Below are 15,266 nucleotides of genomic sequence, written 5' to 3'. Positions count from 1 at the left end.
AGGATCTTTGAGACACAAGCATCACCACCGTCTCAAGGTCCTGTACACATTAGGTGATGAGGATAATATGTGCGACATGTAAATGAGGTGTAGTCTTATGCAGACTCAGGCCAACCATTCCTGAGAAATCTGGTTAATTGCAACAAAAGTACACTGATATCCACTACTTAGTATTTATTTAAATTTGTATAAAAGTAACTAACTTTTACCAGGATTTATATCTAAGAACAACCTTCGACTTTGAAAATCAGCTGTTAAACAACTGATCTGCAACAAATTTACCACTAGATCTAGTTCAACTAAATTTATAACTTTCTGAAGTTTAAGGTAAAGTTTTTCTCATTTCTTTGGTTTGATAATATTTCGTTCTGTTTGGTGCTGATCTGTTTACCACAACCTTCAATTATTTTTATATTTCAGTCAGTTTACCTCAACTTATGACTGACCCATCCAGTTTTTCTCTCTCTTAGATTCTCCCAAAAGCATTTCCTCCTATTCATCTAAAGACGTCTGATTTCATAATTTAACAACTCAACTGATTTTCCTCCTCTGGTAACACTACATTTCAAAAGTGTCTGTTATTTTCAGTTCTGCTTTTCCTATTATCTACATTTCACCTCAATAAAGACTACATTCCATTTAAAAATGTTTAAGCTATCTATAATTTTTAAATATTCATTTAGTACTAAGAAACTTATGTGAAAGCTTTCCTTGTTTGTATCAACACTGCTTTTTATTTCTATCTCGCTCTTTTCATTCTTAATTTTACTACCTATTAATAAGTCAGCAGATTTTTTTTAACTTACCTCCTAATCATAAGCTAATTATTTGTTAATCTCTCTTCTGTCACCATATTTTTTCAATTTGAATTTTGTGTAACTCATTTGATGATAACGCATGCTCTTTCTGCTAAAAGAAAATTGTCATCATTCACACTTAACATTTACTTTTTCTTGTTGAAAAGTTATTCCACTCAAATTTAATCTTTAAATTGTAGTTATGCTTATTTTATTGACAAGTAACAAATCTATCCTGTCTCACTTCTTTTTTAAGTAAAGTTATCTTCCTTTATCTAATAATACTACTACCATTTCTACCCAACTCTTTTACAGGTTGTGTAAATAAGTCTTCTTTCCATATATTTCACTCCAATTTTCCAATCTACTCATTTTTTTCATTATGTGTTATCAAATCCCTTCAGGTCTAAAAATGCCTTGTAGATGGCTTTATTCTAATTAAATCATCTACCTTGTAGAATTAATCTGAGGAACAGAATTCCTTCTATCCATAGTCTTTCTGAAGCTGAACTATTTAAGTACATCTTTTTATGTGTTGTAGTAGTTATTTTCTTTGCATGAGATGTTGGCTGTCATATTTTAAGGAAAGTTAATTGTATCAATAAATATTCAACATTGCATTGAATTAGGAGGAAAAATTTAGCATGATGTTGACTACACATCATTATAAATTTGATAGATTTTTAAATTTATATCCAGTGTATATACCTAATTTAACCACAGTGATGTATTATTTATATTTAGTTATTCATTAATTCCACATACATGTATAATAGGGTTTATTATTTTTATTGCATTACTGACTGAACAAAAACCAGCAAAAAATAATTTTAGTAATGAAAAGTCATCTGCTATTTATTTCATTATAGCTTATATAAAAATGTATCCTATTACTTAAAAAAATGTTGTTAAGTAATTATTATTACTAGTATTCTATGTGGAAAATATACTGTCTTCACTAATTACTAAATTAGTTTTTCTGTCATTTTATACTTCATTAAATTAATAGGCATAATAAATAAATATACAGTATGCTAAATGTGTGGTTTTCTTGTCATTTTTGTTTTTTAGTTTTTTCTGCGCTTAGGGCAGAATTTTGTATGGTCATACTTGCTTCTAAACATCCATCGCTTGAAGAAGCCAAAATAAAATTTTTATCTCTTGTCACAAATTTGACTGCTTTGACTTGCTGGTACATAATTTTCTATTCTTCTGATCTTTTTTCCACAGAATAGAAGCTTCAGTATACAGTCTATAATTTAAATTAAATTTATTTAACATAACTGTCTTATTTAAATATCAATTTAATCTCACTAAAGTGAAGTTTCATATATTTTCAACACAGCTTTTTTTTCCATTGCTTTCACCTGAACAGTAATAAAAACTGTCAGTTTTATGCTTTAGTGTTTTGGGCCTATATTAACCTTAGATTAATGAAATGCCAACTATTGTGGTGTAACAATGAAATAGTTGCTGGTATTATCTGAGAAACCACTAGACTTAATCCAGATTCCTTTCAGAAACCTAATTCCTGGGCTCTTCATTCATCCTTTTTACCATTGTGATATCCTCATCCATCTTCAAGACAATTGACTATTTGCACCCAGTTCTGCTTCTTTAATAGCAACACTTATTCACAGTGATTATACATGAATGATTTAGACAGAATAACATTACTGCAGAGTTATTCCTACCACAACTTGCTGATCATGCCTGCTCAGTTTGTGATTGCAATCTTCACATTTGAGAATACTATTTCACCACCTGTAGCCCTCCTGATTGCTAATACTAATCGTGTGGTAATCATACATTCATTATTTAATCGTGTAAAGTGTTAAGTTTTCCAGTATTATGATGTATTACCGGTGGTGTATATTTTAGTCTAACCAAAAGCTGTTTTGATACTTAGAAGATATACCATCTGCTATTATATATTATCTAGGCAGTACTGTTCAGATGTATTAAGCCAAAAGTGTTGTGGGTAATCATCCTAAAATAAATGCTCGCAGTATTTAATTTTTGTGATCAGGAACCAGTTTAATAAATGTGGCTTCAACTTTTGAGATTTAATTTTTTTCTAATATACACTTTTATTTTCAAGGTACTACTCCGTGAGATTTTACAGGTATTACAGAACAGTCAGGTTCCACTAAAAGATGTATTATACATCTTTTATAAAAGATGTATTTTGTTTGGTTTGAGTGTTATTTTTTGCCCTTCCTAACATTATCACCCTTAGCTTGGTTAGTTTGTTTGATATTTCTCTTACCACCACCCCATTCGGTCACCCTAAAGAATAAGACCGAATGTCTGTGCCACAAACAGCTACTGAGCCACAAAATTTACCGTCCACTGTCCTAACTAGCTCCTAGAGCTAATCTAAAAGCGTAAGCTGAATACCTGGTAAAGCCAGCTTACCTGGCGTAAGCTGGTAAAGCGTGGTACCATACACTACTCGCTTGCGTGTTCTACCACCCACTTGTCATATATCACTGAAATGGGTAGGCGCAACCCGTCAACTAGTAAAACATATATGACTATCAATAATTAATTTATCTTGTCAGTCACCCTAGCATGTCAGTTGACATATTTTGGAGTATCTCCATTTTCAAAACAACTTTTAACACTGAGTCTTGTTGATTTGAGATCATCGAATAACTAGCATTGTGAATTTCTTGAAACTAAACTTTCCAATTCTTCATTTTAACAACTTTAAATTTTTAAATTATTACATCAGATTGAGTTTATTTGTTTATTAATTATTTTCTGCTCTTTTAATTTTACCTCGAATATTTCAATGTTTTCTAGAATATTTAAACATTTTCCTTTTTCTGCAAAATGTAATATTTTCATGCATTTATTATTTCTTTGGAAATATCCTTTTTCTATCAAATGTGTTGCGTAATTTAGATCCTTTTTTTCATATTTTATATGATGTTCATTAAATCTTGTTTTAAATTTTTGCTCTGTGTGTCCTATATAAAAAATTTAAAACAAGATTTAAAGCAAATTTAAGTTTGTTAGAGCAAAAAACAATTACATAACAGATTGTTTATTTTAATAATATTATTTTTTCTTCTAAATATTTAATTATGTGGTTGTTAGGTTTTATGCTTGTTTGTAAATTTTAGTAGTGTTTTCAGTGATGCAATTAGTGTATAAATATTTAATGAATTTTTTGCACTTTTTTGTAAGGTTGTAAGGTAATATAAGTTATTTTGTTATTGTGTTTTGATATTTGTTTTATTTTAACAAAAATAGTAATACTAAAATAAACAATCTGTATGGAATTTATAAAATTAAATGAAATGATTGTGATGGTATTTACAAAGGAAAAACAAATAGATCCTTATGAAAGTTTGTCTAATAAACAATAAAATTCTATTTCTGTTGTTGACACAAATTTTGAAGTATTGAAAATTAAAAAAGATGGCAAAAACTTAAATATATTTAAACAGTATTATATTACATATATAAATATAAACCGAATTTCAATTTGATAAATTATCAGACATTACTTGAAGGGGAGACATACTTTTAAAGACAGCAACAGATAGCAGCATTCATATAATAAATTAATACTTAGATTTCATTATATTATTACTCAGTACTGTAACAAACATTACACCATGGTTTTATTTTAGTGACACTGTATATTGTTAATTTTTATTTTAATGTGCAATTTAATAAAATGAATTCAATCATGATTGAGGATATGGGATCCCATAAAAGTACTGTCATGATAAAATTAAGGTAAGAAATGTATTATCTCAATAGTCTGTGCTAGGTGTTTTATGTTAGTAGAATTTATATATATTTTATATATATAAAAACAAATTCACATGGTCTCATACTCTCATTTTGCTGCTAGTAGTCGCACTAAGTTTTTTAGTCTATTGTAATTAAAATTCAAAATTTTATCTACTGATAATGGTTATCTTTAAAATTTGCTTAGGTTTTATTTAGAGGATATATAGAAAAATTATAAAACTATAATACTTAAAAAAAACAAACAAACATACATATTTTAACTTTTTTTGCATTTTTTTATTGAATATTTTGTTAGTTTTTCATTTTTATTCTCTTTTACTATTAGCTGTGTAACTTATTACATTACTTCATTATTATCATTACCACTACCACTATAATCATCATCTTTTTATTTCATAATTACAATTTAAGATATAGTAGTTATTGTATATTAAACTTTGTTGTTATATTTTATGTATTTACCTTTTAGGAATTTCAATTATAAATGTCTTTCATACTTTATTTTCTTTTTCAGACTCTTTACTGTAATGACCATGTACCAAAAAATGAAAAGGATAATGAGTTGACAACACTGGCCGTATTCCGAAGAGTATATATCAATCGTGATGAAAACAGACAAGTGGCTAGTGTTATGCATCACACAGAACAAAATCATCTCCTTAGAGTCGGCACGCTTACTTTCCATAATGTTGGGCAATTATTACCTCACCAGTTGGCAAATTTTCATACACAAAATTATATTTATCCGATCGGCTATAAAATTGTAAGTTAAATTAAATTTTTTTTGTGGTTATTAATTATTATTCATTATTTTTATCTGATTTATTGTTGTTTATTAGTTTCTTGTAGAAGTCTTAGACCCGTTTATAATAATCATAGATCTAATTATCATTAGCAAAATAATCTGATTTCATTTTGAGATTCCCGAATAAAAAAATGATCTTACAGATTTGTCTTGTGTTATTGTTGAATTTGATCATAATCATCAGTGTGAAAAATTACTTGGTTAACCTTTAAATTTTATTAACAGTCCTCCTCACATGATTTAAAAAAAAATTATCTTTGTGCTTCAATAAATGGGAATAAAATTGAATATTTATATTTCTGGTGGGTTGGTTATTATTGTTAACTATATAAGTAATTAACTTGTAGTTAATTATTTTGCTCTATTAATTTATATTCCCTTCATATTCAGAATGCAAATATGTTTTCTTTTTTACTTATAAATGCAAGACTTTTTCAAATGTTCTACTTTGTTGTATTTATATTTTTAAAATTAATTTCACAAGTACATTTTGTTCCTTATTAGTGTGTTTGCAATGTGTTTATCTTTCAGTAAATGAATGCTAGATTGAGTATATTTTTACATTTAAAATATATTCAAAAAAGGCATTTTTGTTCATGATGTACGTACTTTTATCATTTAACTTATTATATTTTCTATTATTCCACTTGTATTTGACATTTTTTGGTGGTTTATGTAATCTTTGTCATTGTTCAGTCACACTCTTTTCTTTTTTAAATATTTATTAAATAATTTGTGACTTTATTTTTGTAATCATTTTGTTTTGCTGTTTCTTATCTATATTATTTTATTTCAAAATCAATATTATTTTTATTGTCTTATGTATGTTTTATGTAGCTGTTCTTTATTACATGGGTGGTGTGAATCTCTCAGTATAGTAATTTTGCTATTTTTTCTTTTTTTAAGTGCCAGTGTTTATTATATTAGCTGAAATTTTATATCTAAAAAATTAATTGTGTTGTTTCTTGTTCAATTACGAATTTTAATTTATCATTGTACACAGATTAGTTATTATAAGGTGTTTGTTATTTATTGTCAGACTATAAATTAATATTATCTTAACTAGTGCAAAGGACAAGATTGTATCTTTCATCAATTCCATAATAAAATTTGTACATATCTTTTCCTTGGTTTATTGTGTTAATATTTCAGACAATACCATTTAGATCCCGATGTATTATATAATATTTTTTTTATCTGATAACTTTTTTCTTCTAGGTGAGATTTTATTGGAGCATGCGAGTATCAAACAAGCGTTGTAAGTATGTGTGTTCAATACATGAGGCTAATGGACGACCAGAGTTTCGTGTACTAGTACAGGAACCAAGCCAAGATGATCTTGAGTTACGTGATGCATCTCCTCGTGCTGTTTGGACCCGAATTTTGGAACCTTTAGCAAATCTTCGTAAGGGACAAGGTCTTGTACAAGTTTTTCCTAAATTCCTTTCAGGCGAAGATCTTTTTGGATTGACAGAACCAGCTATTGTCCGTGTACTTGAAAGTTTACCAGGTAATGACAGATGTAGTTATTATTTTTTATATAGTTTATATGTAAAATATGTTTGAAAAGCAACTTATCCAAAACCATTCACTGAAATTTAATCATAGAGCCAGTTGCAACACAGTAGTCTAGTTAGCTTAATAAAGGAAGTGACATATATATATTTAAAAATCAGGCCAATTTTTGGCTTGACTTAACATTTTTCCATCATTACTCATTCATTCCATTCATTACTCATGCACAATAATATGCCTACACAAATAGTAATCATATATTTAATAATATAAAAATGGGCTTAAAAGACCCAATTCATAAAAATTTCACCAAGGACAAATAAAAAATATTATAAAATACCATATGTACATAGTATAATTTTTTCCCCTAGATGATGATTGAACTTGTCATAATGCAACTGACATGCCTTCTCAATCCAACAGCCTACTTACTTTCTTAATCTTAATTGTTTAATTTTCCTGTTTCATGCCCAGTTTCTCATCCCATCAATTTTACTGTCTAATTCACATCTATACTACATTAAAATTAGCTTGCTGTGAAACCACTCCACTCTTTTCTCTGATATCATTTTAGCCTGTCATATTCAGTATTCTGGTGTTTGGCATCTTCAGAATTTTAAAAATGTAGTTAAAATGCAAATTTAGGATAAAATTATCACGTCGTACCAGTCTCTAGATTTAACTTAGTTCAGTGTCGACTTGGGAGAGCACAGATTTTCTTTAAAACAAACCTTTGAAATTTTTCCATTCCATTAATATTTTTATAACCCCTAACTTAGGATCCCATAGTTTACAATTACTCTACAGGCTGAATTAAACAGCATGGACTTACAAGATACTATACTTTGTCAAAAAAGTAATCTGTATAATATCCATAACAATTTTAATTGCAATGATTTTTTTTTCCATAAAATGGCGCAGTTAGTGACCATAAAAGGTAATTTATAATTAAATATTTATAACTTCCACAGGATTTTATCAAATTTCCATTTGTTCTCTCCAGCTTACTTCCTTTCCTAAATACTATAATCTTGGATTTATCCAAGTTAACCACAAAATTACTCTTACTGTAGGACAGTAAATTATTGTAATTTGAAGTACCCAGGAATCAGAAACTGGAATACATTATCTTCATATAGAAACGCTCTAATATTCAAATTTTTTTTAATACCGCTCCACTTAAGTCATCAACCAAATCGCTGATAAAGAGAAGACAACTCTGCTTTACCGCCTTTTGTGTTTCAAAACCTTGTGTCAGACCCCTTCCTGCTCCACACAAAAGATCTTATTATTTTTTTTTTATAAACCCATTAAAATTCTCAAATATAATTGACATCCATACATCAAACCTACTTACAGAATTTGTAAAAAAAAAAAGTGTGACTATTTACATGATCAAATGCTGAACTGAAAGTTTATGAGAGAAGTGTATAATTTTTTAAATGTATTTTAATACATTGATATTAGTAAATTAATTGAAAATGTTAGATGGAGAATCCCGGAAATGTGGAAATTAGCATGTTGCACAAGAGTTCATGGGCCACGAGGAGGGCCTACCAGCATAACAGAAGACAGGACCCTGTATGCTCCAAGAATTTATGATGATAGTATCTAACAGCCAGGGCAGCCCTCAGATATACCATTAAACAGGCAAAGAGGAGGTGTTGGGAGGGAACTGTGCGACAGTGTTCAGTGTTGACAGAGACCCATGGGGCTGGGGATACTGGGAGGTTTGGCCAATCACTGCCGGTTCTGACAGAGGAGCAGGTGCGGACGGACCAGTGTGAGAGCACTGTTCCCGAATGGTGAAGACCTCCTACGGGAATAGATAGTGGTTGACGACATTCCACTCATTCAGGTCAAGGAGCTAGTCCGGGCCAGTAGACAGATGAGACTATACAACAGAGTCCTGGTCCGGATGGCATACCAGTAGAAGTAGTCCGCATCTTAGTGGAGGAGATAGCGGCGGAGGTCCTCCGAGTATTAATACTGTGATGCACCGTTATTCCTTTCCAGAAGATTGGAAGTGGTCGAGGTTGGTCTTGATAAAGAAACGTGGTAAAATGGAGGCGCTCACTTCGTATAGGCCCATCTATCTGCCTTATTAATAATCTCACTAAGCTTTTCGATAGATTATATCATGGTTAAGCAAAGATTTAGAACTCAACTCGTTGACTGCAAAACTTACCCTGGAGAAGACATTGATAGCGACCATAATCTGGTGATAATGAAATGTAGATTGGGGTTTAAAAACCTGAAGAAAAGGTGTCAGATGAGTCGGTGGAATTTAGAGAAGCTTGAGGAAGAGTAGGTAAAGAAGATTTTTGAGGAGGACATCGCAAGAGGTCTGAGTAAAAAAGATAAGGTAGAAAATGTAGAAGAAGAATGGGAGAATGTTAAAAAGGAAATTCTTAAATCAGCAGAAGCAAACTTAGGCGGAATAAAGAGAACTGGTAGAAAACCTTGGGTTTCAGACGATATATTGCAGCGGATGGATGAACGTAGAAAATATAAGAATGCTAGGGATGAAGAAAGTAATAGGAACTATCGGCAATTAAGAAATGCTATAAACAGGAAGTGCAAACTGGCGAAAGAAGAATGGATTAAAGAAAAGTGTTCAGAAGTGGAAAGAGAAATGAACATTGGTAAAGTAGACGGAGCATACAGGAAAGTTAAGGAAAATTTTGGGGTACATAAATTAAAATCTAATAATGTGTTAAACAAAGATGGTACACCAATATATAATACGAAAGGTAAAGTCGATAGATGGGTGGAATATATTGAAGAGTTATACGGAGGAAATGAATTAGAAAATGGTGTTATAGAGGAAGAAGAGGAAGTTGAGGAGGATGAAATGGGAGAAACAATACTGAGATCTGAATTTAAGATAGCATTAAAAGATTTAATGGCAGAAAGGCTCCTGGAATAGACGGAATACCTGTAGAATTACTGCGCAGTGCAGGTGAGGAAGCGATTGATAGATTATACAAACTGGTGTGTAATATTTATGATAAAGGGGAATTTCCGTCAGACTTCAAAAAAAGTGTTATAGTCATGATACCAAAGGAAGTAGGGGCAGATAAATGTGAAGAATACAGAATAATTAGTTTAACTAGTCACGCATCAAAAATCTTAACTAGAATTCTATACAGAAGAATTGAGAGGAGAGTGGAGGAAGTGTTAGGAGAAGACCAATTTGGTTTCAGGGAAAGTATAGGGACAAGGGAAGCAATTTTAGGCCTCAGATTAATAGTAGAAGGAAGATTAAAGAAAAACAAACCAACATACTTGGCGTTTATAGACCTAGAAAAGGCTTTCGATAACGTAGACTGGAATAAATGTTCAGCATTTTAAAAAAATTAGGGTACAAATACAGAGATAGAAGAACAATTGCTAACATGTACAGGAACCAAACAGCAACAGTACTAATTGAAGAACATAAGAAGCCGTAATAAGAAAGGGAGTCCGACAAGGATGTTCCCTATCTCCGTTACTTTTTATTCTTTACATGGAACTAGCAGTTAATGATGTTAAAGACCAATTTAGATTCGGAGTAACAGTACAAGATGAAAAGATAAAGATGCTACGATTTGCTGATGATATAGTAATTCTAGCCGAGAGTAAAAAGGATTTAGAAGAAACAATGAACGGCATAGATGAAGTCCTACGCAAGAACTATTGAATGAAAATAAACAAGAACAAAACAATAGTAATGAAATGTAGTAGAAATAACAAAGATGGACCACTGAATGTGAAAATAGGAGGAGTAAAGATTATGGAGGTAGAAGAATTTTGTTATTTGGGAAGTAGAATTACTAAAGATGGACGAAGCAGGAGCGATATAAAATGCCGAATAGCACAAGCTAAACGAGCCTTCAGTAAGAAATATAATTTGTTTACATCAAAAATTAATTTAAATGTCAGGAAAAGATTTTTGAAAGTGTATGTTTGGAGTGTCGCTTTATATGGAAGTGAAACTTGGACAATCGAAGTATCTGAGAAGAAAAGATTAGAAGCTTTTGAAATGCAGTGCTATAGGAGAATGTTAAAAATCAGATGGGTGGATAAAGTGACAAATGAAGAGGTATTGCGGCAAATAGTTGAAGAAAGAAGCATTTGGAAAAATATAGTTAAAAGAAGAGACAGACTTATAGGCCACATACTAAGGCATCCTGGAATAGTCGCTTTAATATTGGAAGGACAGGTAGAAGGGAAAAATTGTGTAGGCAGGCCACGTTTGGAATATGTAAAACAAATTGTTAGGGATATAGGATGTAGAGGGTATACTGAAATGAAACGACTAGCACTAGATAGGGAATCTTGGGGAGCTGCATCAAACCAGTCAAATGACTGAAGACAAAAAAAATGGCGGTCGACAGTCGATGTAGTTGACATGGTGATGAAGATTGTGGATGCAGCAGCAGCAGGCACTTTGAGGACATGCAGGATTCCAGTGGTGATACTCCTCGACGTCTGAAATGCCTTTAACTCCCTCAGCTGGGACTCCATCTTCCGGGTACTGAGGGGTTGGGGTGTGAGTGGCTATCTTAGGAGGATGTTGGAAGACTATCTTAACGATAGGAGCTGGTATACAAGCTTGGTGACACTGATCTCTGGTTCTGGCCCACATGTGGAGTGCCCCAGGGCTCTGTTTTAAGTCCCCACCTATGGAATATTGTGTACGATGAAGTCCTCCAGTTGCTATATCCGCAGGGTGTCATCCCCTATCACCTACGCTGATGATTTAGACCTGGTGGTGGTGGCAAAGACAGAAGAGGAGGTGAGACGTTCCATGAATGTTGCTATCGCAATGGTTGGTGAGTGGATGGCCGGAGTAGGACTCTATCTGACCTGCGATAAATCTCTACTTGTCTCAATGGCAGGAAGGTGACGACTGATGCCTTTACCGATTTCGGTGGAGGGAGCGATGGTCCAATCACAAGAAGCCGCTAAATATCTTGGAGTGTGGTGGGACTATAGGCTCGTCACGACCAGGCGGTAAGTGAGAAAACTGGGCAGACTGTCAAGAACTTGGTTAAGTTACTATCGAATGTTGGAGGACCTCATACCTCGAAGAGGAGGCTGTACGCGCATGTGGCGAACTCAGTTCTTCTTTATGGCACGTCAGTGTGGAAGAGAGCTATGGCGGTAGGGTGTAACAGAAGACTGTTGGAGGGAGTACAGCGCCCCCTCCAATGCTGTGTTGGCATTGTGTCTAAGAACAATGCCAACAACTGTCTACAGGGATTGGCAAGCTAGGTGGGATGCATCCACGAAAGGGAGGTGGACGCATCGTTTGATCGCCCACATAGAGCTGTGGGCCGAGAGGAAATTTGACGAACTGGGATTCTTGCTGACACAATTCCTGACCAGCCATGGTGTCTTTCATTCATACCTGTGTGGACGAAGAAGAGCTGAAGATTACTAATGCCCCTATTGTTGGGAGTTAGACACGCCAGAACACGTGATATTACAGTGCCCGTGGTAGGATGTGGAACGTCGCAACTGTACTGACGTAACTGGGCATCTCGAGGTGGGGACCATTGTTGGAACGATGTTATGAAATTCGGTGACTTCGACACTGTGACAAGGGTTTGTGTCGGGATTACTGCAACTGAAGTATTGGGAAGCAAGGGGATGAGGAACAGCTGTGTATGGAGTTTATGTTCGTCCGTGCTTGGACAGTGATGATAAAGTGCAGGGACTTTTCGAGCCCCTGAGCTAAAAAACTGAGTCCTGTCGGGGCCATCCCTCTAGAGGATGACCCTGTTAGAGGCGAAGCACAAAGGACCGAGTCCCGGTTGCTGGGTGATGGAGGCCGGGAATGGCATAGCCAGGCCTGGCATTTCCCTCATCTGGTGACTAGAGGCAAAGGCCCCTCCCAGAACCATGTTCATGCTTAATTGGGTTCCAGGAGGTAGGGGAAAAAAAGGCTTTGGTAAGAAGGGCTTGATAATTATTTTGCATAACAGCTTATACAAAATAATATTTGTGAAACAAATAGTAAAAGATATTGAACCATGAATACATATTACTAAGATAATAAAATTAAAAATTAATAGACTATGATTCATAATTCTTAATCTTCTCATGATTAATCAAGATATTGTTTAAGTGAAAACATTATAATTGGAAGAAATGATGAAACCTCATATATGTTTGAGATTACTTAAAGATAATCCAATTTCTTATTAGCCCTGGATAAGACTGTGCAAGCTTCGTTTTTATGAATCTTTATTGTTTGCTGATGCTGGTTTTATAGTACTTCTTTTTTTTTAGTTACTGAACTTAAAATAGTGCTGTACATTTCTTATTGATTAAAATTGCCCAGATTTTTTTTTTTTTAATAACTTCTTTAAAAATAATTTTACATACCAATAAAATATGTGACACTAGATTTATTCGAATTTACACAGTAATTTGACATCATATATATATATATATATATATATAAACAAACAAATTTTACCACCAAAAAAAAAAAGAAAAGTTGAATGCCACAAATTTCATAGTTATAAGTATGCAAGATTCCCTATTCAGCATCCATTTCATAAAAAGAGAATTAATTATGCTGAATGGTTTTTGAAATAAAATAGCCAACAGAATTAGATAATTTTTAACTATACACATTTCAGTTAAGTCAGAATCATAAATAGATATTAGTTAAAAAATAGAACAGGAAATAATCTGTAGGAAAAAAGTATTATAGAACACAGTGAACTTGTGTTATAAAATTAAAAATATTTTAATCTACTACTGTAAATAGACCAACTTGGAAAAAGTTAGTTTGCGGTATAGATTGTACTGCTTAAACTTTCCACTTAGTATGGTCACCATTACCTGTTTGATTTCAGTTCAGTAAGGCAAAATATAATTGAATACAATGAAACAAGCAGATTGCTGGTCTTTTCCCCTTTCTCTTCCCATCACTTCCTTCCAGTGCTGTCGTAGAATTTATACCTTCTCTCATCTTCTCACATAACCATACCGACATAACTTTAAGAAATTTTAAAATTCTAAAAGGTATCAGTATTATTAATTCAACCATCCATTTTGCTATCATTGTTAATAAAGGAAGTTTCTGTTTTTTATATATATATATATATATATACACACACACACACACACACAGTATGTCTGAAAAGTTCCCCAACTAAATTAAATAAAATTACAGATTTAAAGACAGACAAATTTACTCACATCAACCCTCTACATAGAACCCTTCATTAGTTATGCACTCATTGCAGCACCAGTAGAGCTTGTCAAATGCTGTGGAGAAATCACTTTGTGGGATCATCTTCAACTCAGTGCAAGCCCTATGGATGGCCGGAATGTCAAAAAAGCAGCTTTTCATTTTCCAACTTGATTTTCAGGAACAAAAAATAGTCTGCTGAAGCCAAGTCAGGTGAGATAAGATGGTGATTTGATTTTCAACATAATAACATGTGCAAATGCATTAGGCATTTCATTACTTCCAAATAGAATCTAGAATCCATGGTTTGACCAGTTGGGACAAATTCATGATGAATCAGACCCTTTGAGTCGAAGAATACAATCAACATCGTTTTACCCTTGATTTCTGCTGCCTGACTTTCGCCGGTCTTTGTATTCAGGACTCAAGCAGCAGCTTGATGTTTTGTTTGCAGATCATACATGACGCACCAGCTTTCACCCCTAGTTACAATTGTTTGCAAAAAATTTGGGTTGCTATCGGCATCTTCAACAAAGTCTTGAGTGCAAGAAAGATCCACCCGTTTTTGTTCTTTGGTCAAGAAGTGTGGAACAAAACAAGAGCACACCTTACGGCAGTTCATTTTTTCTGTTAGAATTGTACATATCACATCTTTACTGATGTTTAGCTCTTCTGTTATGACCTAAAGGGTAAGGTGATTTTGTTCGAGCAGGAGTACATGTACTTTCGCAACACTTTCGTCGTGAACAACTGTTAATGGCTTCCTCCTTTGGTCGTCGTCAACCAACGATTCTATCGTCTTTAAACCGCTTCCACCATGTGTATGTTGTAGTACAAGATACAGCTTCATCACCAAATGCTTGCTATATCATACAATAAGTTTCAACAAAAGATTTTTGAAGTTGAACACAAAAATTTTATCGCGCTTCTCACACAGGGTCACATGAACACAACGTATGCGGCCGACTATAACTTGAGACTGGAGTGACAAAATGTGATGAAATTTTGTACACGCACTTGTCAGACATTGTACTACCTAGTTTCTTGGTTGTCCGATAGATTGCACTACTTGTATGGACTACAGAAATTTAGTTCGGGAACTTTTCAGACCTTTTGTGTGTATATATATATATATATATTTTTTTTTTTTTTTTGAAAGCTCAAGATTGAAATAAATTGTTCTTTT

The 15,266-nt window shown here is 33.0% G+C and overlaps 1 protein-coding gene across 1 annotated transcript in view; it reads left to right on the top strand.

Annotated features, from left to right (window-relative positions):
- Window positions 1-15,266, top strand: part of LOC142330615 (uncharacterized) — a 279,378-nt gene that overhangs the window by 257,276 nt on the left and 6,836 nt on the right. The window contains exons 62-63 of the mRNA XM_075376020.1: window positions 5,083-5,331; window positions 6,592-6,883. Coding sequence (XP_075232135.1) covers window positions 5,083-5,331; window positions 6,592-6,883 — 541 coding nt within the window. The remainder of the gene's footprint in view (window positions 1-5,082; window positions 5,332-6,591; window positions 6,884-15,266) is intronic.

The sequence above is a fragment of the Lycorma delicatula genome, chromosome 9 (assembly GCF_047948215.1).
Source record: "Lycorma delicatula isolate Av1 chromosome 9, ASM4794821v1, whole genome shotgun sequence".
NCBI lineage: Eukaryota > Metazoa > Arthropoda > Insecta > Hemiptera > Fulgoridae > Lycorma > Lycorma delicatula.
The sequence above is the reverse complement of the archived record's forward strand: the minus strand, read 5'-3'. Positions and strand labels throughout refer to the sequence as shown.